The sequence below is a fragment of the Betta splendens genome, chromosome 12 (assembly GCF_900634795.4).
Source record: "Betta splendens chromosome 12, fBetSpl5.4, whole genome shotgun sequence".
NCBI classification, from domain to species: domain Eukaryota; kingdom Metazoa; phylum Chordata; class Actinopteri; order Anabantiformes; family Osphronemidae; genus Betta; species Betta splendens.
In genome coordinates, this window is record NC_040892.2 from 9,711,391 (window position 1) to 9,736,639 (window position 25,249).

General features: G+C 42.8%; 2 protein-coding genes and 1 long non-coding RNA gene across 5 annotated transcripts; 2 read left to right on the forward strand and 1 right to left on the reverse strand.

The window, feature by feature from the left end:
* The first annotated feature begins 7,980 nt into the window (after window positions 1-7,980).
* Window positions 7,981-14,985, forward strand: tbca (tubulin cofactor a). The gene is made up of 4 exons (XM_029169783.3): window positions 7,981-8,141; window positions 11,691-11,796; window positions 13,578-13,664; window positions 14,612-14,985. Exons 1-4 carry the CDS (start codon window positions 8,089-8,091, stop codon window positions 14,690-14,692), a joined length of 327 nt encoding a protein of 108 aa, XP_029025616.1. The 5' UTR covers window positions 7,981-8,088; the 3' UTR covers window positions 14,693-14,985.
* On the reverse strand, window positions 14,613-20,299 carry LOC121202647 (uncharacterized). The gene is made up of 2 exons (XR_008696325.1): window positions 20,160-20,299; window positions 14,613-18,306 (listed from the first exon to the last, which is right to left on the reverse strand). It is a non-coding gene; the product is annotated as an uncharacterized LOC121202647 (long non-coding RNA).
* otpa (orthopedia homeobox a) lies at window positions 19,578-23,745 on the forward strand. Of its 3 annotated transcripts, none has more exons than XM_029169943.3 (3): window positions 19,578-19,735; window positions 20,230-20,639; window positions 22,407-23,745. In XM_029169943.3, the coding sequence occupies exons 1-3, from the start codon at window positions 19,699-19,701 to the stop codon at window positions 22,923-22,925; spliced, it is 966 nt and encodes a 321-aa protein (XP_029025776.1). In that variant the 5' UTR covers window positions 19,578-19,698; the 3' UTR covers window positions 22,926-23,745. The 3 variants fall into 3 exon arrangements, with proteins under 3 accessions (XP_029025776.1, XP_029025775.1, XP_040929186.1); XM_029169942.3 differs by having other exon boundaries at window positions 19,580-19,774; XM_041073252.2 differs by lacking the exon at window positions 19,578-19,735 and having other exon boundaries at window positions 19,993-20,639.
* The last annotated feature ends 1,504 nt before the right edge of the window (window positions 23,746-25,249 follow it).

A 25,249-nucleotide genomic window follows, 5' to 3' on the forward strand; every position in this document is an offset into this window, starting at 1 on the left:
CTTGATCCATGCGCGGAGCGTCCACATCCACTTCCAATTCCTTTTTAATCGTATTTGTCTTTCCTTGTCTCTCCTCCGCCGACCGAGCAGCTCCCAGACACTAATCAGAAACGTTCCCAGCAGCAGCCCTCCTGTAAAAGGTGGGGCCTTACAGTAGGAAGAAGAGCCTCCTCCTCCTCCTCCTCCTCCTCCTCTCCCCTCGTGTGGAGGAGAGAGTGCAGGGACGGCAGGAGCAGCCAGCTGGGTTGTAGGAGTAATAAAGAAGGAGAATCAATAGGGCATGCAATGGAGCCAAGGTGCTGCCATTCATCACGCCGCCTCCCTGACTCCCATCATTCATCATGCTCAATGAGGCAGCAAATAGGAAAATGACTATTTGTATCAAACACATCTGCACTCATCCACCAAGGTATTTTATTCCCATTAACTCTCCGAGTAAAATACGCACGGGCTTGTTGTTTTTCTCCCCTCCTTCCAGGGCTGGTGTGTGTTTGGGCGCGTGTCGTCTTTCTGTTGCACGTGTGTCTCTGTTTGTAAGGAGTAGTGGTGAAAAATTTCTGGAGCAGAGAACATATTTATGTTTGGAGCTTTGCGTTTTCTCGCCCCCCCCCCCCCCTCTCTCTCTCTCTCTTGCTCTTGACACAGAAATATTTTTATGATTCAACCACAGCTACGTCCCTCCTCCTCCCCTCCCAGGTCTCGCACCCACCTCCCCATCATCCTTTATGTGCTGTCATTGGCGGGTTTTCATGGATGTCTTCATTCTCAAACGCCGACCACAAACACACAAACACACAAACACACACACACACACACACACACACACACACACACACACACACACACACACACACACACACACACACACACACACACACACACACACACACACACACTGGAGCAGGACGCCTCTGTTTGCCTTTTGGGTTTTACCCTCCCGTAATAAATCTCGGCGGTTGACTCTAAGTGTGGCTTGTATTATTCCACAGCGGCTTATTCACGCCTTTGCTCTATAAATTACCCGTGCCAGGTAAGATGGAGGTGCAGCTCAGCAGCTAAAGGCTGGATGGGATGCAAATGTGGGGGACTATCATCATTATAGTGTAATACCCCATGAAATGGCAGGATCATTACAGTCTATGGCAGGATCATTATTGTCTATGAGCTTTATGAGGTTCTGGGGAACGGCAGAGAGGAGCCACTATATGGGGAAATAGACCGGCGTGCACATACGTCCACACACACCTGGGCCTCCTCCTCCTCCTCCTCCTCCTCCTCCTCCTCCTCCTCCTCCTCCTCTTCTTCAGACTCTGTGATCCAGCCCCTCAACCTTTACGTTAAACTACTGCTGTTTGTTTTGAGGCTGCTCCCCCGGTGGCAACCCCATCACATCATTATGGGCCTACAGTTCTAATTGGATCTGTCAAATTCTAATTAATGTGGATGATCCTCAAAACACAAAACATAAACAACCAGATTCTCATTAAGATGAAAATAATGTAATCTGAGTCAGAGGGGCTGTTTTCTCCTGCATCAACAGAGAAGCAGAGCAGGAAGTATGTGCAGCGTGCTCAATGTTCTGATGTGTGTGTTTTTTCCATTTTAGTGTTTCTGAACCATTCAGCAGAATGAAACTGTGTTAATAGCATGTGATTCATACTTAATAATGTAGAAATGACTTTCTTTCAGCTCTGGGAATATTAACTCCTCCTTCCTCATCTGGTGCCACTCTGACCTTTTGCTTTGGCCTCAGCTTCAGAGGCTGATGTTGACCTGTCCTGAAGTTGCCTAAATCCTATGAGCTGCGTTGCTGCCGGTCGCCCTTGTTGTCGCTCGTGAAGTTTTCATTTTCTATTTTTGTATCAAAATCAACTCCGCGCCATCTGTTTGTTCACTGTATTGTGCAGAGCTTTGTTTTGATACAGGCGCTGCCGCAGACACTCGTTAACAGGATCTCTACTTCTCATGACATTTATTGGCAATAGAAAAAGAAATGTGTCTTAGCAGAAGTAATTGTTAAACATGACATACAAACTGACTTTACCAAACCTAAAACTGTTACCTGCTTTCCACAGGCAGGCGCACCTTAAAGTGTGAAATGAAACGTGGTTTAAATGGCGTTAAAGTTCAAAGTGAAAGTTTGAATCCCTCTCTCCTGCTGCTTGTACTGTAGGAAGCCCCAGTCGACAGTTCTCCATGATCTCTCAGTCACATCAGCTTAATTGGGCCTTAAATCATCCTAAAGCTTCTTATAATAACTTCTTTTGTTGCCATGACAAAGTCGGTCCTAGCGACTCACAGCGCCCCACTACAAATCTAAAGTTTGTAATTATTTTCAAAGCTTCGCACCTCTCCCTCGTCATCGCTTCCTCATTTGGCCTGCTGCCTGCGCTGCTCTCCACCGCGCCCCTCGGGAGCCGCCGCAAAGTCACAGACTGCAGGAGCAGACCTTTCAAATTCATAAAATTCATAGGATTTTTCACAAATGAATGAACACAATTTTCTACCAATTTCCTCATTATGCAAATATGCAAAATATCGCATTTAGGCCAATTAGGGATCCACACAGTTCCAAATTTAACTGTTTAAGCCGTAATTGCAGAAACTATCAAATAATTACCGCCGCTAATTGTGAATATTTGTGACAGATACAACAAATTCTCGCACAAATTACGCATTATTTGAGGAGCCACTGAATGCCACTGCAACTACTCCTTCAGCAAAGTCTAATTTAACTTACATAATAAAGAGAATTGAGTGCTTGTTATCAAATTTGAACAATTCATACGTCCGTAATGTGGACTGATGAAGTAAATTGCTCCAAGATCTACACAGTGTTTTACTGATCTTCTTCACTGTCCCTATAATGTGTAGGAAAAATGTGTCTCAGCATTACAGCAGGTGACATGAAGTGTTTCAGAGAGTTATCCACACTGATGGAAGCTGATGGATTCTCATCACATCCTCCTGCAGGAAACCTGACTTCAGAAATACCCTTTTTTTGCTAAACTAAGCCGTTTAATAACAATTCAATAAAACCTTTACACAACAGAGTCCTTCTTCTTCCTTTCCGTGTCTTTCTCTTCCCTCTCCTAAACTGCAGGGCGTAGCGGGTGCTGCATTCAGGGAAGGTCATCCCTGGACACAGACATCTATTCTACCCCTAATCCTAGACGCAGGCATTTATAACTGTCTCGCTGGTGACCCGTTAGCGGATTATGGATGTCCCCCTCGGGCAGTGATTTGTTTAATCCGTGGAAATGGTCCTGGTGCTATGTAAACAAGCCAAGTGCGGAATGAAGGTGGCCGCTGAAGCGTGGCGGGGAGGCCCTATTTGTCAGGCACCCTTCATAAAACACTGGGACGCCGTTGGAGATGTGATGTCTTCATTTTGCACAGGGGGCAAGAAAAGGCTCAAAGGCTCCTCCGGCACATTTTTAAAAGCAAGTTTGCAGAAAAAGGAAGGATTTGAAAGATTAACTTAATTTACAGGTTGGAATATTTTTTAGATGACAACCAGCAAAGATCAATATTTATTTGAAACTTTAGTCTTTTTGCTCCTATAAAATCAACTTTTATTAAAATCCTTAACATTTTTACAAATATTCACCTTATAAACACTTTCCTCCTAAAAGTAACACTTTTAGGAGGAAAGTGTTGCTACTGTGGTTATAGACAGGCTGGAATCAGCAGCCTTGCTTGTGTGAGTCAGTGACATCTGACCACCAGGAATTAACTCACTGCTTAGTGATGATGGAATGTAACAGGGTGCGGGTGATGCCGTGAATTATGCTTCATTAACAGTGTTGTTCATAGGAACACTGAACATCATCCAGCATTAAATGCAATCTTTACAATCTGTCTGTTGACCCTTGGTTTGGATAAGGAAAAACCATCTGAGGAAGAGGAGGATCCATGCATAAACAGATGTTTTGCTGATATGTCCCATTACAGTGTAGTGTTTTTTATTAATATTTAAAACTCCCCATTAGTCGTTAAAATTAAATTAAACACCGGGTGATGTTTAATTACATTTTATTGCAGAGCAGCATAACCCTCCTGCGTTACCTCTGGCCTCACTTCACTTTTACATTACATTTAGATCACATTTACATGTTCAAGCCCGTAACCAGTAACCAAATGTGCCCGGTTGATTCGTTACACAGCAGAGGGAGTGTTTATTCCTCAAAAACACATTTGGCTGCTTCCTTTCCCTCTCATCGCCCGCTTCAGAAGCACACATTCGCACACGGCTGCAGCACCGGACCCTCATGGAGACTGATTTGGTGTGCGAATAGAGATGAAGGAGGGGATATTAAGTCACTCTGTATAACATCCAGGACACAATGCTGCGGTGATTGATGGGGGACAAAGTGGGAACAGCAGGGCAGGGGGGGATCCTTGGAGACAGCAGGGGGGAGTAAATATGTGAGAGCAGGGAGCAGAAGAGGAGCTGAACAAAACAGAACGGAACAGAGAGAAAACACATTCTGGAGGGACTAGGTAGAGTTTGGAGGCTATTTGTATGAGTAATCAGCCGGACACCTACCAGCCAGCCCACGCCCCTCTCTCTCTCTGTCAGACGTGTTTACTCACTGATTTTCCCAACAAGGCAGCCATTGACACTGGATGGATGGGGCTAATCCGGCACAGAGAGGAACAGCTCTGTCGGGGGTTACAGGTCTGAGATGGAGCGCCCTCGACACACTCCCCTCACCTAATCTTCCGGCAAATATTTATCACTATCAATTTGGCCTGACTGTGTGACATTAAAATACCACGTATAGATAACCTCTCGCTGGGGAATCGATCGTGGGCCGCTGCCGGTCGGCCCGGCGCCACAGAGCAGAGCATCAGATGAAGGAGGTCACTTTAGTGGCACATCACACCTGATACCAAATCTGTGCTGCTGCTGCTGCTGCTGTGCCCGGGGAGCCACTATGCATTTTAACACCCCCCAAACAGGGTCTGGGAGCCAGAGGGGGCCCTGAGAAGGGTGGCGCTGGTGGTGGCGAAGGCAACGGGTCTCATTTGCGACAAAGTGAGGAGTAAAGTTAGCAATCAAGGCTCATTGTCGCTGCACTGGTCACAGTTAAGACTGTGTTTTTAAGATTTTCTTTTTGTAACTTTCTATGCGTGTGTTTATTTTCAGCTCATTGTGACTGCACAAAAATTACACAAAATCTCAATGAAAACCCCAAAAACAGTGAACTAATTTTATTATTTTTTAATCTTGAGACTAATGTAAAATATCAATGATATATAAATGAATAAAACATTTTGAAATGGCCAAAATATGCTTAGGTCTGTAGAAGTTACTATAGAACCTTCTTCTCAACAGCTGCAAAAAAAAATCTTGTTTCCTTTTTTACAACACACGTTCAGTTATTTGGGGCAACTGACGTTTTATTTACTGCGCGTACATAATTTCTGTTTATTTTATATCGACATTTTTCCATTTAATAAAGGAAATAGCGTAGCTTTGACCTAACAATGTTTTTGGATAAAATCACAAACTGTATCCGAATTCACTCTAAAATAACTGCTGGGAAATAACATTTGTGAGATTGATCGTTTCGGATATTTTGTTATTAAGCAAACAAAAGTCAAAGTCGCTTCACTGAAAGACTGAATGTAATCGGTTCACGAAATACAACCGCCTCTAATAACGATCGTCTTCTCCGCTGTCGTCACCAAAGATGTAATTTCCTCAACTTTATTATGATTCAGAGGAACTCACATAAAGCTTCAGGCAGGAGGAGAGAGATGCGGGCGGCCGCCGCGCGCTCTCAGCAGCATCAGAGTACCAGCTGATTCACTCGGCTCCCGCTAATTGAGCGGCGGCGTTCATGCACACATTTCTCACTAATTTCACATTTGCTATTCCAGCAGTGGCCGAGGCACGTCTCTAGGAATACACATCTACTGCAGAGTCCATCTATGATCCCCCTCCTCAGTTAGAAATGAGCTGTTTTGTTTGATAATCAAATGTCTACGAATCTTCGGCCTCTCTCCCTCACTTACATTCGCCTTTACGCACACATTTACGCGCAGATGGGTTACACTATTTCTGATAGAGAAAATTGCCAAAGTGAATTGATATCTGATTTTTTTTAGTATCACACACACACACACACACACACACACACACACACACACACACACACACACACACACACACACACACACAGAGCGAGGCAACGCATTATAGCTCCAAAGTCATCCAGTTTGCTCTAATCATTACAATTAGTCGTGAATTATCACCGGACTCTGACAGACGTTCCTTGTAACTCTCTTTTATTTCCACCCCGCGCTAATCAGCGGCTCTCATTACAAACGCTGATTAAACTGCAAATTACCCAGCAGCGGCCCCATCCGCGCCTACCAGTGCCTCGCTCAATATCAATTAAGCCTAGCAGCCCGTCTGTAGTCTCACAGCGCTTCCAAATGCTTGATAGTGCCACTTATTAGTTTGGAAAACTCGGAAAATACCAATAATCAACGGGCATGAAGCTGCAGGGAAAGAGCCCAGGGTTTTCCCTCCACAGATGCAATCACATGTCCTATATAGGATTTGTCTGCTGCGCCTTTGCCTGGAGTTCACTCCACCCGAACCAAAGTCTACTGCAGGTAATGAATAAACAAGTAGACAGGCTTTATTTTTTGTGGGGTGAAAAACACAGATACAAATTTCAGTGCAGTCAATTAATCGATCATGTGTGAATAATATGCACAGATTATATTATACCACGCAGGCAGGAAAATAGAATAATAGCAAACCAAAGACACTGATAATGTCTTAAAATGAATTTAATTATAAGAAACAGCAGCACCAGTAGTCCGATGCTACTGACCCCATTTATAATGGAGCACATATGTTTTCCTTATTTATGTTATTTACAATGTTGTGTTATATGATGTTAGTTATGCAACACTCAAGGTCTGGTTGGATTTTGTGTCACAAACACAAAAGCAAATAGGTTAGAGCAAGAATAATTAGGAGGGATGATACGTTTGTTCAAGAATTGAATAAATACAAAATTAAAAATCATATATCATCTAAAATCATATAAGATTCTAGAAAACAAAGCAGTAACTAACAATTGAATTACAAATAATCAAAAGTCTGACCTACTAATAAAACAAAGTCAGGTAAGGAGGACCAGGGATGGCAGAACAACGACAAGGATGAACAGAAATGAAACATACCCGAATACAAACAAACAGGAAACGCCACAGCCACAGAACATAAACAACACATTAAACGAACACCGCCGCCAACTGGACGGAGGGTGGAACTGTCACACTTTCCTCCTGGTTTTTTTATTTCTTTCATTATTGCCATAAAATCTCTGCTTGTTATTCATAGATTTTGTTGCTATGATTTTTATTGGGAGCAATTAAGATCAAGATAATGTGGGGTGTGTTTGAACATACTGTAAATAAATATTTTTTCTTTTGTTTAGCTTTGCTAAAATTGTAGTAATGTGTGACAATGTAAACCTTTTGAGAAATCAGCTGGTAAAAAAATGTGTGCTTTTGCCACAACCTTGAAGAATACTATGAAATTGGTTCTTTTCTCACAGATCCCATAAATCAATATCAGATGCATGAAGATTCAAATGATATTGGACGTGCTGTGTTTGTAATGCAGCTTTTTAAGCCATGACAATTGCTTAGCGTAAGTGATTTACTGTGTAAATAAAGCCATGGTCTTATTTTGAGACTTATGAAGGATTAACTCAAACCGAGTGTCTGATGTTTTACTGTTTATAAAGTTCACTGCAAGTTAAAATGAAAGGTGAGGTAATACATAAACAATGAGCCCAAACCATTGCGTACTGTATGTTTAACAACACAAACAATATTTAATGTGTCAATATTTCTTTCCACCACTAAGTACTTAATAAAGATAAATGTGATTAAATGCGACACACGAGCTTTACTGGACCTGTCACTGTGATCCACACACTCGGTAATCTAAAACAACGGATCGATTTATCTGTGAGCGGCTTGTCGTCTCTGATCTCTCCCTGCAGACGCTAGCTTCCAAACGTTGTAGCTGCGTGATAAGCCTCATACACGACCATGGCCGACCCAAGAATACGTCAAATTAAGATTAAAACAGGCATCGTGAAAAGGTAAAGACGTGTTCCTCTTTCCATTGGTAATTACGTTAGCGCTAACGAAGCTGCTCGTGTAATGCTAAGCGTAGCGAGTGAATTAGCTAATTTTAGCTTAGCTCGCGTATGGGTCTTAGCTTGGCTGAAAGGCTAGGCTGTGTCGGCATTCAATTTAAACGCAGACGAAAGTGTGTTTGTCGCACTGGTTGGAACGTGACGTCGCTGCTTCAGCGCGGCCTGTTGTCATTGGTTTGATGATGCAGTTTTCTTTTGTTTCCTGAAGCGAAATTTGTGACTTCGCTTCTATTCTTCAGCCATATCTATTGTGATAATAGGCGGCCTCTCTGTAATAAAAGTTAATATTCAAATGGCAGTTAGCGCTGGCTAACGGCCATCTGTTAGCTAAGTGTGCTAATAACATGTTGCATATACTGTAGCTAATCTGTATGAAAACCATACGATCGCTGTCCGTTGTGCTGATGCTGGAAGTCAATAGAAATCAAACCAACATAAAGGTTTTATTTTCTAATAGCATACTGGTTTACAAATGAAACACACATAACTAGCCACAGATGCTCATCATGAAATCTGCCTTTGTTAACTCCACACTTTAATCTCCACAAAACGATGCTTTGTCGCAACCAGTCTTTAGCTTGTTGTTGTAATTCATGGCTAGCAGGAAAGACCTGCTCTGTCATCACAGACCAATGAATGCTCATGTTAAGTAGTGGTCGTAGTTTTTTAGATGACAGCTCAAGTTTACTGTTACTATGGACGTTCCTATGAAAATGTTAAAAGTAAAACAAGAAATCCATTAGCATCAGTTTAAGTTATATCGTATTTGTCCTCGCCCCCATTTAATTCTAGACAGAGAGCATGAGGCTTTATGATGTTGAGGTCGTGACTCTGCTCTTTATTACCCGGTCTGCGTTCAATTCAAAGTTGAATTTGAATGCCACCTTAACACGATGTCCCATAATAGGCATATAATTCCTGAATGTGTGTAACTATGCATGTACCTGCTGCATGTTGCAGGATTTTCTGTGTTGCTCTTCTGTGGAAGAGATTCACAGGAACCACTGTGTAGGGAGAGTTTCTCAGGATTGTCTCCCTGAGAGAAGGGATTTAGTTTTATTATCTCTAATATTGTATAGAAATTAAATATGAAGTTGTTACTTTTAGAAACCTAATATAGGTATAACATCTGGTATTTGCATTTGTATATAATCCTATCTATCGACTTTGGGGAGTAAGTATACGTACAGTCAGATAAAATTACACTCAATCTTTTTTAGGCCATTTAGGCCAAGTAAAACTTTCTGTCCAGTGTTCCCTTATGAGTTTCGATGAGCAAATCTCATAATTTCTTGACTAATATTTGCTTTTACTAGACTTTGAAGGAGTTGAATAGAAGCTCAGTCTGAGTTTACATAATTTCAAAACGTTGCAGGAACCCAGGACTCTGTAGAGATGTTGGCTTAAGCCCTATGTGGTTTCACAAATGCAAGCAATTCAATGGTGGTGCCTTTGTTTTGTTTCTATTATCAACACACCCAGAGTGAATTTACTGTCTGGCTTCTTTCTCCTACCAAGTGATGCAATTTTCTTGCAGAATGACCAAAGCTTAAATGGAAAACTCCAATGTGTAGCCAGAAAAAAGTGTGTATGTTGGAAACACTGTTTTTGCTGTAGGTCATTTGTTTGCTTATTATCCGACTCAATTCACATCATGTTTTTCTGGCCCATATACTGAAATGGAAAATATTGCAGCTATTATTAGGTATGCGGATGTAATGGGATCAGCGTAGGTATCTTTGTTGTGGTCTGAGACCTCTAATCCCCTCATGTCAATAGCGTTTGTGTAATGTGGTATTGATTGTCTTCTTATGAGGGACAGATTACTGAGAGGCTCCCTGAGGTGGTGGATACCACTCTGTCATATAGTGACCACAGTAGTACTGTATCTGTATACACCATCAGCCCGTACTGTTCCAGAAGTAGAGGTTTTTGAGTGCAGGTTTTGAACACAAGGTTTGGGATGGGTTTGCATTTAGAGACTGTCATTGCCTTTTCTGTTCCTTTTATATTTTTGTGCCCCCCCTTCCATCCCTCACTCCTTCCCCTCTCTTATATATTGGAGTTTAGAGGAAACCTGCCTGCTCTTTTAGCCAGGCCTATTTCCAGTGGCTTTCCACATTCCAGTCAGTGCCTTTCTGCCCTAGCGAGGCGGATGCCCTTAATAAAATGACAACAGTAATTTGCCTTTGTCATTCCGGTCCCAGCACAGACTACATCGTGGCTCAAAAATACAGTGCTAGAGGAGGCGGCCGAATGTGTGTGTCGGCTGGCTCTAATTCCTTTTTTTTCTATTTTCCAGAGAGCTGCCTTTTCCATTAAGCCCGAGGTGGCAGGTCTATTTAAAACCAGGCACGACCCCACCCCTCATTCACACAGCGCTCCAAGTCTGTGAGAAATAAGAAATTAACATCAGGACTGGAAGGGGAGGAATGGACATTTTGTTATTAGACTGTCCTTCAGTTTTATTCAAATTATTCCAGCTTTCCTGCCTCCATCGTTTCTTCTCTGTTTGCCACCTTCTTTGACTCTAAACAGGTGACATCACTCATTCTGCATCAAGACCGAGAGAGAAAGGCAGCAGCAGAGATTGCATGTGGTGGCTGTTTAAAAGCGTCTTCATGAAACTGTATTAGAATGAGCAGTAATTGATGTGAAACTTGACAGAGTGCTGTTGGCTTCCTTGGATAAGCAAGGAGCGGTGCAACACGGAGGAAAGAGTCTTCAGTAATGTGACTGATTAATGAAGGATCACTCACTTACGCACACGCAGCTGATTTTATGAAAAATGAAATTTGTGTTGTCATTCTGACAAGCAGACACGGACAGAAAAAGACTATTAGATGGGAATCATTATCAATAGCAATATTTTCAAACTCCATTATGCCAATCATGGCCGGAATCAGTTTAATAGATTTAGTTCCATTTGGCCTGTAATTGATAAATAATCAAAATTTATCAATGCACTCAAGCCCATTTTCACTAACAATCAAGGAAAAGAGGCCCATTTACCACCTGACTTGGTCCAAATTAGAGACTAAATAGATGATCAATTAATCTGTGAAAAGGACTAGTGGTGTGTGAGCTGGAGGCAATAGTAGTGGATCAAGGCATCAGATAAGCATGGTAGCTGATATGGGTAATCATAAGGTTTGCTTTTCTTTGGTCGATGTGTGTTTGTCCAACACAGGCAACCATAGGCCTACATCCGTGTAGAGGAACCGTGTGTTCAGTGCTTGTTACTGAAGCATGCGTGCCGCCATCCTGTGGGAGATGATCTTGCTCCGTCCTCCAAGTCAAAGTAACTTGGGGGAGAATGAAGACGGATGGCGTTGTCTGGAGCAGGTGACCATCACTGCTCACCTCGTCATGGTTGGGCTTATAGTGTCGGCCTGGGAGACTGTGCTTTGAGGTTCATGTTTGTTAGAACAACACAGTGTCGCTGCTTTTGCCTAACATCTCGCTCCCTGTCCTCGCCTTTCTTCTTTGCAGACTGGCCAAAGAGGAGATTGCCTACATCACCGAGGCCAAGCAGCAGGAGCAGAAGGTCGAGCGCCTGAAAGCAGAGGCAGGTGATGATTACGTCATCAAGAAACAGGTAGGTTCTTTGCCGTACAGGTCTTATGTGTCCGAATATGAAAAGACCAAAGGCTGTTGGCCCATAGTAAGTGTTAACACTTCCTCAATGTGGAACGTACGTCGATGACTTAAGTAGCCTCTCGTTCACGTAATGAGGTCAACCCACTGTGATAATGAAGAATTAGTTTTGAGAGGAGAATCGTAAGTGATTTTGTAATTTGCTTGATGCAGATGTAATTATGTTACTTTAGAGGAGTTTGATAATTACTGACACATGCTGGTAATTCAGTGTCCTCAACAGATCACTGGCCCATATCCTGCTCTCCCTCTCCCTCTCTCCATCTCTTTCTCCCTCTCTCTCTCCCTGCCTGCACCCCTCCATCATTCATGCACTGGAGGAAGAAGAAGGATGACACTTTTTGTGTGACACAAAATGCGTGCTGATTTGTTAACGGCATCATAAACACTACTACTTGTATCTCTGTGGCTGGCAGTGTCAGTCCACCACTGGTCCAGACTGAAATGGTTCAACACTTTCAACTCTGTGGTTTAGGTTCTAATATATGTCGTGGAATTTAAGACCCCAACTCCTTCTTGTTGAACCACACAAGAATGTGGATGTTCTATCACCCTTTTAATGCTAATGGTCATCAAGTCACTTATTGCAGGTGTTTGCATCACAACATGCTAAACCAGGATAATGCACAGAGTGTATTATTGTGTATTACACATGCAAGGAAGTAAAATGTGCCACAATATCCCCAAAAGATCTTCCTGATCTTCCTGATTATGGGAACTCAGCTACTTATTACTTTTCGTGGCAGCGAGGAACTGCTGCACAAACGTCTGATTATATTTATATTTACTGTTAACATTAAAATTCTGTGAGTGTTTTGGTTTGTTTGTTCATTCATAGTATGGTGGCTCAGGATGAGCAGCAGGCTTGGCTGGTGTTAAATGGGGAGATTGGAGGGCCAGATGGATTATGGTTGGAGATGAGAGGTCTGAGGCAGGATGGATTAGAGGTTTTCATTTTAATGGAATCAATACGCTGTAAGTGTCGTCTTTATCCAGCACTGATGGGATCATTCCACTGCACTGGGAGGGCACCGTGACTTTACTCTGTTTCACAGCTCGTCTGCTTAGTCTGCCTCACCTTGTCACATGTAGATGGCGACCAGCTCGAATAGTTGTCTCCCACCTTTCGGTGTTTCTGCCGAGCTGCCTGTGTGTCTGTCAGTGTGCATTGCTGTGTGACGTACATGTGTGTAACTGCGTCCATGTTTTGGTGAGGAAGCCTCTGTCATGAGTGAGTGTGTCTGACAGTGTTAGCTCACTCCTCTCTGCTCTTTAGGGTGCCAGCTGGGGGAATTCCACATTAGCTGTGGCTGTAAAAGTTCCCCAAGCTCTAACAGACTTTCACTGCAGGCGTAGTAATACCTCTTTACGCCTGATCACGGTGCCCTGGCCTCCAGCTTTCTTCTTTCATCCAGGTATGCGGGCAGAGCGAGGCGATCCCCTGCCGCCCAAGTCCCCGCACGATCGATAACTCAATAACATTTTTCATACCACCGACTTGTTGGGAGATGTCAGCCGCAGCAGAGAGTTCGCGGGACACCTGGCACATTATCGTCAGCAACAAGGCTACAGTGAAATTGTGGGAATGAACATGCACTTATCTGGCTGTTTGAATTATGTGTAGTTGGAAAACACATGTTCAATAATGTGATGATTTTTGTGACAGCAGGTACTGAAAAACAATGTCATTAAAGTGGGGGTGCTGTCTTTGTGTGGTTTCAGATGGAGGTGCTGCAGGAGTCCAGAATGATGATCCCAGACTGCCACCGCCGCCTGGCCATAGCACACGCAGACTTAGTCCAGTTACTGGTAGGGTGCAACTTTAATGAAGCCCAAAATCCATTTATTGTCACTTAACAAATGTTAGCATACTAAAAGAATGACTCAAATGCACACATGCTGTTGACTATGAAGCATTTGCACATGCTGTCACCCAACAAGAAGCTGTTTCTGCCAGTCACGTAGATTCAACCCACAGTCTAGAATGAAAGCGGAGTATGGTTAAATGTCCTGAGATGTGTAGTCCTGTCTGGATTACAAACCAGCATCTGTGTTTTGGAGCCTGACGCAGATCGATGTGTTAAAAGCTTAACACATCGATCTGCGTCACTCCTGTCCATTTTTAATTTCTTTGTCTTGTCATGGCTGTGTCCCAGGAAAAATATAATTTTTGGCTATTTGTGCGAGCTATACAGGAAAATAAGTTAATGTCTGCGCAGCCACTGCGTCTTCCATCCCTTCAGGACCCACATTGATATGAGGAGAAGCAGACGTAAGCCTGCGTGTCTCGGGGTTATCTCGATTAATGCAAAGCAACAGTCGGGCAGCTCTCACATGACGCTTTGTGTTAGGCAGGGGGAGCGAACCTGGAATTAGCAACATGTCCCCTTCTCTATCACCATCCTGCCTTCTGCTCGTCCCTTACACAGACATGTGCATATGCACACGCTCATCACAGTTCATTAGCAGTGCCGTCACTGCAGCAACCACCACAGGAACTCATGCACTTGGTTAAAGGACACGGGCACCACAGCCGTGTTCCTGCTCAGCTCAGCCCTTAACTGCTAAATTTAGTTCCCTGTAGCCTGATCCTGAGTAAAATATGACCTCAGGCATTAAGTATTATAATGACAGAACAACAAAACAAACTGAACCAAGACAGTTGCACTAAAAGTAACGGGAGTTATTGCAAAGAAATGATCTATGTTTTTTTTTTTAACAAAGAGTATAAACGATGTGTGTTTGTGTCTTCCCAGGAAACAGAAGAGGATTTAGCTGAATCAGAGGAGTTCAAAGAGGCGAAGAACGTCCTGGACTCAGTGAAGCTTGAAGGATGATTTCTGATCTGTGTCCGTTCTCACCGTGAGGATCACTTGCTTAAAATGTCCATTCCTTTCTTCAGGCCTTGTTTGGAACCTTGGAGGCAAACTGAATCTGCTCAGTCTCCGTTCTTGATGTAATTATTTCTAAAGTTTACTGTTAAGGTGCCAGCACGTTGCTCGTGCTCCTCTGTGTGAAATCCCATAGGATTGAAATGAAGTGGTGGAGCCCTGGGAGGTTTTCCTACATTTTTATTTGTGATACTAATACACAGTTTGGAGATATGATTAAATACACACACACACACAAATGTACGTGTTTTGTCTTTTATGAATTTTGAGGGACCAGCAAACAGGTGCAGGACACAGAAATAAGTCAGAAACAAACATGGGTTTATTTACCGCACAAAAACCAAGAGAACTACACAGATTCTAAATCAAAATGGGCCCTAGAACAGATTAACATAAACCATTTTAAACCATGAAACTATAAACAAGGACGTAAGTCAAACAGAAAAACACAACACAATAAGGGCAAACCAGCACCAGCCACACGGGAACACTACAAAAGACTCAACACATTAGACACACAATACACAAATTCATGTTACCCCCCTGTTAAATACAACACAAAACCCAATAAATTAACAAAAATAAATCTATAAATAAACCAAAAAAACTAATTTCTATGCCCCTCCCGGGCCCACGGTCATTAAGAAGGTTGGCACAGTCCAACCCCAGGTGGAACCTATAAGTCTGATACAGGCGGCACAGCCACCCTTTTGCTGGATGCTCACAGGTGACTATGGTGTCTGTGGCCATCACTTTGTAGGGTGTTAGCTGTCATTGACCTTTTGATAAAGATGCGCAAAAACTGCACTTAGCTATTTAAATTTCAAGTTGATTTGTTTATCCATTGATTTATTGATTAGTTTCTGAAAATTGTCAAAGCTTCTGCAGAACAGAAAATAAAAACTTATCAATTGGCTGATTTCAGTATTTCCTCTTTGGGGCAGCTGGAACTGGGAATTTCGTTTGACAAGTAGCTTAAGATAATCATTTAATCAAAAATAATTTGAGGTTAGTCATAATTAGATCGTCTAATCGATTAATCATTTCAAATGATGGGTTTAATTTCACTTCAAGTACTTGCTGATATTCCTGTTTTTAACAGCGCTGGAATGGTTGTATCCTGCTACCTGAAAGGCGCACTTTGAGCAGCTCTGTCAGTCAAATGACTAATGTTGGTTTTGGCCATAAATGATACAAACGACCCGTCTCTGTCACCGCAGCACATCTGTTTTCCAAATGGCCTAAAATACCGGCACCTTGTATTAAAGCTGAGAAAGTCCTTCCTAAATAGTCTTGCTAATAAATGAACTCAATTGCCAGACAAATTAAGGTTACATTTGACTTGATCCTTATTTTACAGATCTCGATAATTATCGGGATCACCCCAAAGTCCCATTACCGCCCTAATGAGGCGCTGCTACTCCGTGACATCTACTCCGCTCCATCTCGTTAAGGAAATCGCTCTTCAATGCTGATTATTTTATTTGGAGGTATAATTATATTTCTTTCGGATAAATCACGGCCTAATCGAGTCCGTGCAGAGGGCAGGTTCTCTAATTGAGGCATAAGATGCGGCGGCGGGGCGCCGCACCTGGGTTGATGTGGCCAGAGGACCCGGCAGGCTGCATCATGTGTGGCTGCATAAGAAGCGACCGCATCCTGACGCCAGCGGCGCGCAAAGATCTTCTCGTCCCAGAATCAAGGTGAAAAAAGGCTTCCAGTGTCAACTTGCAGGAAGTTTTTTTTATTATGAGGTTTAAAATGTGTGTGTAAAATAATCTGGAAATGCTCAACTTACTAAAGTTAAGTACATTTCAGCACAGGTATTTCTGCAGTTCTCTTCCACTGGACCTTTTTTGCTTCCCAGTTCACCTGGTTTCCGGTACCTGCCAATCCCAGTGAAGAACAAGACGACATTTACTCAAGTATTACGTTCATATAAAGACATACTTATAAAGATAATTAAGGTGGAATCTGCTAAAATGTGCCCATGTCAAAGTTCTGCATCTCCAACGTGGAGCAAAACCCCGTGGCTGCATCCGAGTTACAGTCTCAGCAGCAGCCGCTCCCCAGCACTGTAACTTATTACTCCTAATCCACTGACTGCCACCAAATCAACTGCATGAAACAAGAATCTCATTTGTTAAACCGGGGGCCTGTGTAGATGGAAGATCGATTGTTTTTTTCTCCTCAGAAATCTGTAATTAAGTGAACACAAAAGTTGGACGAGAGAATGCAACGAAAGAATCAGTCTAGTATTTTGGATAGGCTGAACTCAAAGCATGATGAGGTCACAGGTTCGAGTCCCACTAACCACCAACTGTGCTGGATCACTTCCGATCACACATGCGGTAAAGCGTCATGCATTGCTTTTAAGAGTGCCGCTACAGTCGTATTACATTTTTTACGTTATGTTTTATTTAGTCTCTACAGCGCGTAGAAATGACTCGTTTCCACTCAGATGCACCGCTTTAACCTGCAGCAAGAGAATTAGTTTGTTTGTCTATTTTTATTCATGTCATCGATCAGATTTGTGTGGATGTTAGTGGAATCTGAGCGAAGAGAGGTGATGTAGCAAACTGCTTTGCACCGACTCTAATCACAGCCTCGTCATCTACGTCCAACGCGCGGCGCACGCACTGAATCCGTCGACAGTTTAAAGCGATAAGAGATGCCTTTAAATTATATGAATGAAAGAGAATACGTGTAACTACAACTAGTAAGCAGTTTAGCAAATTTATCCCTATAAGGCAAAAAAATAAATAAAATATAACAATTAAAATGTTTAAATTAAAATATCAATGAATTATCTTCGAAAATATATGAAGTAAACCAGTCAAACTACAGGAAGCACGTTTCCTGCCTGTGTAACGTAATAGTACTATTTATTTCAATAAAGCTTAAAAATAAAACGCATTTTTAAATTTATTAGCATTGAACAAAAGTAAATGAATCAGTAAAGTAATATTTTTGGTGATTTATGTGCTTCCTAGTGGCAAATATGTCACACATGCTGACATCTAATCATCTCTCTTATGTTGAAGACATGTCTTTCACTTTTGTTTTTACAGCTACAACAACTCAGAGCTATTGAAAAACCATAAAATGAAGGGCGCGATCCATCATCGTGCATGATTTTAAATGATCCTTAAAGGCTCTCAGAGCGTCAAAAAACGCGAAGGATATAAAAAAGAAAAAATGTTTTCGACATCTGTAAATTAATATTTAATCAAACATCCTAAACTGATAATAATGTATTTATACATCTGTAAAATAAAACAAACCCATGAATGCAGACAGCGCTACATCTCTAAAATATTAAACATTCTAAATATTCTTTAAAGCCGTGATTTATGCCTAAAACCTTCTATCGTCTGTCAATTCGGGTTAAAAAAAGATCATAAGAAATATCTCCAGTTGCGCATCATCTCCCCTTCCTCCGAGAACGTGGACACAAAGACGAAGTCTCCTCCACATCTCGGGTGCGCAGCAGACTCCCGGACGCGTCTCTGCTGCTTCCCTCCCTCCCGGTCTGTCGGTCGGTGGGTCGGTCCGTCGTGCTACCAGATTGCAGACAAATAAAAGATGAGCGGAGCCAATTGAAGCCTGGGATGAAGAAAAGAAGCTTCACGCTCGGACACCTCCTTTGTGCCACTTTTTTTCTAGGGCGCAATATACAAACCTGCTGCCCGACATCTGTCTAAAGCATGTCTGATTTTTTTTGTCCTTAAATATTTGTCTGACTAGTTTGTGTGTGTGTGTGTGTGTGTGTGTGTGTGTGTGTGTGTGTGTGTGTGTGTGTGTGCGCGCGTGTGCGGCAAAAAGCTGTCGTGCTAATTGATTCTAACGGTGGTTTATTCAGCCACAGAGTGGATCCTTTCTGGAACTACTGCTTGTCCCGTTGAACATAAATAACCTTCGTTTATAGATATTTGATAGAAGAAGCAGCCTCCCACCTTTCTCCAACCATGGTTGTATTTATCTGTTCAGGTGGCGGGTTAATCACAGCCTCTCGGGTGGTTGAACTATGTCCCTTTATCAAAGACGAGCATTCACAGCTCTTGTTAAACTCCCTCCTCTTTCCGCCGAATTAATTTGCCCACATCATTTACACCAAGTCCCTCCCTTCTTGACAGTTGGGCCTAAATACTAGTAAATTACCACTAATTTATACTGATCCCGCTCTGATATTTGCAATAAAGGCGTATAGATTTGTCACTAATTATACAAAAGCCTAATGGCCTTGAAAATTAGCCTGGTTAGGATTGTATACAGTTTGTTGTTTGGCTCACTGGGGAATCAAAGGCATTAGAAGAGGTCCAGTTGATCTGCAGGAGGCATTTAGTGTCGTGAAGAGGTCGAGAGCATCATGAGGCTAGAATGACAGTAAACGCAGCTTCATCATCTGGACCCGGGTTAATATTCGATGTTGCTCTGAACGTCTCTGCAGCCATGTGGTTATTCCTCTCTTGAACCACTCCAGCCCCTGTTCCAGTGACTTACTATGAACACGAGCGCGGCACAGCACGCGCAATTAAACAAATATTGTGGTGATCCAACAATTCTTGAGCGGGTCGAAGCTTTCGCGCAGATATTAAATCAGGTTATTTTATTGGCTGTAATTTGGAGGAGAAATCAAAGCCAATTAGGGGAATGAGGAGGAATGAACTTGTGGATGTGAGAGGATGGAGGCGGTGGTGGAGGTGTTGGGGTCTCGGGCTACAGCTGACATACCTCAGGCTTCAACTCTGATTGGTCCTCGTTTGGAGAAGCTCATGGGTTCATTCCGTTGTTAAGCGCCTCCCCATTTCTCTAAACTACATTATAATGCAACGAACCTCCCTTTTAACCACAAACCGAATTTGCTTTCATTTAGGCTATATATATTTCTTAAATAGGTTAAAGTCATAGAGATTTTTTTGGAATAGCATTTCGCCCTGGAGCGGTGCGCAATGCTATCTCATGCCGACCTCCTGGATGCTCGCCTCGGTGAGTTATCATCACCAAACTCCGGTCTTCAACTCTACTGTAAGCTGGAGGCACTTCTAATCTTAAATCACGCTCTGAAAATTGTCAATTTGCTTCTTATATCATCTTAATGTGACTGAAGTGAATCAAACTGGCTTAATTCATTGGAAAAGTAATTATTATTATTATATTACTGCGTAATTTGATTTAACAATTTCCTAAGATATCAGTGTGATCGAATTGAATTAAGAGTATTTAAGGAGCAGATTGTAACGTGCATGCTGTCTGTCAACGCGCTGCACTCATCGCTTTTTAATTTCTGCTTTTGTCTTTTCTTTCAGTGCATGTGCATCTTTTCTCTCGTCGTTTTTCTGCTGCAGCAACATTAACGCTTCCGCACGTGTTTTTACTTGTACAGTTTGAAATGTCGCAGTATTTTTCTAACCTTGCGCTTTTTCCTCCTCTAGACAAACTGTGCTCTGTTCAAATCTCATGGTCTCCGCTTGTCTGTGCAGGGATGAAGGATGCCGCGGCCGAGCTTCTGGGCCACAGGGAGGCTCTGAAGTGCAGACTCGGAGGCGGGGGACCTGATCCGGGACATTCCGGCGAGCTCGGCCCGGGTCCGGAAGGAGTGGAGGGGGCCACCATGCTTCCCGGCGAAGACATCAGCAGCGGCGGAGGCTCCAACCCCGTGCAGGTCAACAACAAGGAGCAGGAGAAGCAGCAACAGCAGCAGAACAACAGCAACAACAATCCGAACCAGTCCGGAGGGCAGCAGACCCAGAAACAGAAGCGGCACCGGACCCGCTTCACCCCGGCGCAGCTCAACGAGCTGGAGAGGAGCTTCGCCAAAACGCACTACCCAGATATCTTTATGCGGGAGGAGCTGGCGCTGAGGATCGGCCTGACGGAGTCCAGAGTGCAGGTAGGTCGACGGAACCGCAGGTGTCTGCTTAGTGAAGCGAAGGATCCAGTGGTTTAGACTGTTCGTTTAAAACGACGCACATGAACACGATTCAATGTGTCGTTTCACGTTTAGAATGTTAAACATGTAAAGCAGCATAAATAATCTTTAAACATATTTAATTACAAAATCTCTGACTCCGACAATCAAAACAATACACTGTAACCTGGATATAAACAAATAAAACCCCACCGACGTTCAAATTATTGGCAACTGTAAAGTATGTTCAAATTAATTTGTGCAGCAGCTGGTTGAAACGCGCACAACGCGCAAATTCAGGTAATTTGTTCAAACACAATATTTTTATTAGTCAATTCAGAAAAATCTAAATATATGCAACAAATTCACAGCAAATCGTCCCTATGTATTTTAAACTAAGCGGGTGCCAGATGTGTGCAGAGGTTAGAGGCTATACACACAAAAACAAAAACACTCGTGTTTAGGTATAATTGTTTAAATATCATAATTAAAAAAGCAGCTATATATATTGGAATATAAATATATGAATATTATAAAGGACCAGTCATTAAGGCTATTCAATATACAACGACGCTTGTGAGTGTGATGTTATTACACTTGGAGCCTTATTTTCCTGCGGCATCTAGAATCAACTAATACTTAAATGTACACTCTGTATTATTTAATATAACTGTTTATTGTATGATATTATTTAATCCAAGGTGTCAGCAGTTACATTTAGCCTCATATTCTCGGCCTACAATTTCTGTCCCCTTTTATTAAATCCACAGGAAACCAGTGATGATCTGTCTTCGCTAAAATCCTTCCTGCTGTGTTTGCGCGTGTCTGTGACTTTCAAAATATTAACCATCAGCCACATCAGGAACGAGTATCTCCCGCCTTATTAACCAAAGCAATGGCAACGCGGGTCGCTCACATGTGAAATCACACTCCATAATTATTATGATCATCGCGTGGCTTAAAGCAGTTACTAAATCCATTTCCATAAAATGAAAATTAGCGGAATGACGCGCGCTGCCGCGGCAGGACGCGGCTCCGGGTTGCGCTCGGCCGCGGGGCTGTCACCGCTGCCTGCGTCTTCATGGCGGCTCGCTGAGGGCGCACTCCGTCTTTCTGAGCGGGATGAGAAATTGCATTTTCTTTCCTTTGAAGTGTAATGCATTTCAGGCCGGATTTCACGGCTGGCTACGCGAGAGGAGAGAGAGAGAGAGCGAGATTGTCCCGTTCTTATTACCGCGCTGCACTTTCTCAACCAAATCTCCACATTAATCATAGACGCCCGCTCCCAGCCAAACCCGCACAAGCTCAAGGACTCGGGGAATAAAAGTCTGTTTGCCAGCGGCCTATTTGTCACAGCAATAACATTATCTTTATTATCGGAGAGCGTGGTTTTCAGTGGCTCCCTTTTTTTCCATTTGGGCTCAAGTGGTGACGTTAAAACTTTGAAAAAAACGTAATAATTAGAGCACACGCGCAAACACTGGTGATGTTTAATATAATTCGGCATTAATGCATTTATAGTAAAATAAAAATGATTTATTTTGTTTCTTGTTAAATACAACTCTCCAAACGTTTGGTCTGTAACTATGCAACATTGAGGGATATTTTAGGTTGTCAGTGTTACTATCATCATTACTATGATGATCTCAGGCTGATGTCGTGACCTTTGCGTCGCGTGCACTCACAGCTCTGGTGCGTGGCCTGTCCATTACACGTGCTCCCCACTCACTCGCTGTCTTCGATCTGCAGGTCTGGTTTCAGAACCGTCGGGCCAAGTGGAAGAAGCGCAAGAAGACCACCAACGTCTTCCGGGCTCCGGGGACCCTCCTGCCGACGCACCACGGCCTGCCTCAGTTCCCGTCCGCGGCGGCGGCCGCGGCGGCCATGGGCGACAGCCTCTGCTCGTTCCACGCCAACGACACCCGCTGGGCCACGGCGGGCATGGCCGGCGTGTCCCAGCTGCAGCTCCCGCCGGCTCTGGGCCGCCAGCAGGCCATGGCGCAGTCCTTGTCCCAGTGCAGCCTCGGCGCCGGGCCGCCGCCCAACTCCATGGGTCTATCCAACATGTCGTCGAACGGCTCCGGCTTGCAGTCACACCTTTACCAACCCACGTTCCCCGGGATGGTACCGGCTTCCCTGTCGGGCCCGACCAGTGTGACCGGCTCGCCCCAACTGTGTAGCTCCCCGGACAGTGACGTCTGGAGAGGGACAAGCATCGCGTCGCTGCGGCGCAAGGCGCTGGAGCACACAGTATCCATGAGTTTCTAAGGAGAGAGGGGGAAACTCTACCCAGTGATGAGTGCTTTGATTTAACTCACAGAGATCGTCTGCATTTAGTTCTGATTCATCCAGTCCATCCAAAGGGCGCGCCGGGAAAATACAACCAGGATACGTGTTTGCGCCACAAACCGCAGAGCTGCGCAGCTGGCGTTTTATCCGAAAGGCAAACAAGAGGAAGACTGAAGCTACTGGCCTTTATCGAGCATAGGGCTGGTTCTGTTTTAAAGTATAGCCTATTATTTCGCACTTAACCTATGACAACTATTTATTTGTCTATTTAAATTAACTTATTCATCAGTTTGCTATTTATTTCTCTAGCACATGCAGCCTCCTTCACTGATGCAGGGTTTGTGGCATTTGCTTGATGACTGTTTCTGAAGACAAATTCTGTGGATACTTTGAAAGACAAAAGTAGATTCCTTTGTTGAGACCTGCTGCACAGCATGCAACTCTGAAGGGCCAAAGCAGAGGACGTGGGAGGTTCAGCGTGGGAGCAGGAAACCAAGGGACAGAAGAACATGGACAAGGACTTTGACTGCATGTGCTGTCCAAGGCAAAAATAAGGGAGATGCTATAAATTAAAACATGGAAACTGACTTAAATATAATCTGTTAAATAGGATGTTTTGTGTAGCGGAAACACTCTTGTTCCCATTTGGTCAGTTTGTGATAATTTATGTTTCCAAAAATTATGTCTGTGCTTATTATCAAATATGACTTTCTTAAATGTTTGAACCATTTTGTTTCATGGACATGTTTATATCAATTAAATGTAAATGGTCAAATAAAAATCATTTTCAATTATGTCACATCATTGATTAAACTTCTTTTTTTCCTTGGAGCCATGTAACGACTGGAGATAATGAGATGCCCTGTAAAAGGAGGCACTGGTTTAGCTCTGCAAAAACAAGATTGTCCCAAAATAACCTTTAGTCCTAATCATAACTTTTCAGCTGTATGCAGCTAGTGATGCTCTATTTTATTTATTTATTTTACTTGTATCACTGAGATCAAAAAACTCGTTTGCAAGTCATACAAATATAAACACATGTATTACCTGAATGTCAGTAAGTAGAAATAAGAAATACACTAATTATTTATTTAATATACAAATTATTTCTGAAATTATTTTCAAATTTGAAAAGTCTCACCTTCCAGTTTTCTGTTCATTCTGTGGCTTCCTGTCAGATTTGTGCATAAAGTCAACTCTGAAAATGTAGTTTAAATGTGAAATAAGCAGCATTAAAACAAATCTAATGGCTTTACTTGACTTTTTAATGCTATTATTAATTATTGTTGGAATTTATTATTGGGTTTGAGAGGAATACTTTTTTATTTGACACATTTAAAAAAACGAAAAAGCCAATTCAAGTCCACCATGTGTCAGTTTGGTTGAGTGAACTATGTCATCAGTCTCTCCAGGAGATGAAACAAGACTTCAGGAATTGCAAAAGATTTTGTCAATTCAATGTTATTTTCCAGATGTGGTTCATTGAGTATTTGTCTTAGCAGTTCAGACATCTCGTTTTTTCTATGGGTGGGATCATGGAGAAGATCAGCTGCCTGTGTTCTTGAAGCCTTCTTCAACCTGAGCGGGAAGATTTAGTTTAAATCAGAATCACAGTTATAACGGCTCTAAAACCTGCTCTACAAGAGAAGATGCTGAAGGTGAGTCTCCAGGTTTATTTTACAGGCGACACCTCAGCAGCTGTGGGTTGTTGGTGTCGCTCCTGCCAGTGTGGGTCAACAGAACAAGGGGTTTGACGTGATGAACACTGGGTTGATTCTGTAACAACCGTCCTCAGAAGCATCAAACTCAGCTGCGTGAACAAACGGCATGTTTCTTTCCTGAGGGGACCTAACACACATCGAGTCGTTCTCTCTTCATCAAGCGTGGTTTTGTTTGGACAACGGAGGCAGTTTAGCTTCTTTTTCACTTGATATACATCAGGGAAGCCTTAACAGAGTGAAGACTATATTTTGGATAATTCCTGCAATGCCAGGTGTAAATAACACGTTTTATTTCCCCTTTCTCTGTTTGGATTGGATTCATAATCTGAAGTCTGAAATGCTCTTTGCACTACGTTATGATAAAACACATTAATGAGTTGTCTACATCCACTGTGTGCTGCACCTGGTGATGTGTAGGTGTGTCTGTAATCATAACAAAGTGACAGAGGGCTGGGGAAGCACCAGGATAAAGATTTTTGCAGTCTAGCGACAGACGTGAAATAATATTACATAAATGTAATAATTTGTTTCACTATCACCCAGGTTAATTAGTTTGTGGAAATGGGTAACCTGCTTCTCATT

What these genes read in the sequence shown, in the direction of transcription:
- tbca (XM_029169783.3), top strand. Translation starts at nt 8,089, where the DNA reads ATGGCCGACCCAAGAATACGTCAAATTAAGATTAAAACAGGCATCGTG. An exon ending in ATTACGTCATCAAGAAACAG is followed by an intron (nt 11,797 to 13,577) that starts GTAGGTTCTTTG and finishes GTGTGGTTTCAG; the next exon opens with ATGGAGGTGCTGCAGGAGTC. An exon ending in CAGACTTAGTCCAGTTACTG is followed by an intron (nt 13,665 to 14,611) that starts GTAGGGTGCAAC and finishes GTGTCTTCCCAG; the next exon opens with GAAACAGAAGAGGATTTAGC.
- otpa (XM_041073252.2), top strand. Translation starts at nt 20,139, where the DNA reads ATGTCGCAGTATTTTTCTAACCTTGCGCTTTTTCCTCCTCTAGACAAA. An exon ending in TGACGGAGTCCAGAGTGCAG is followed by an intron (nt 20,640 to 22,406) that starts GTAGGTCGACGG and finishes TTCGATCTGCAG; the next exon opens with GTCTGGTTTCAGAACCGTCG.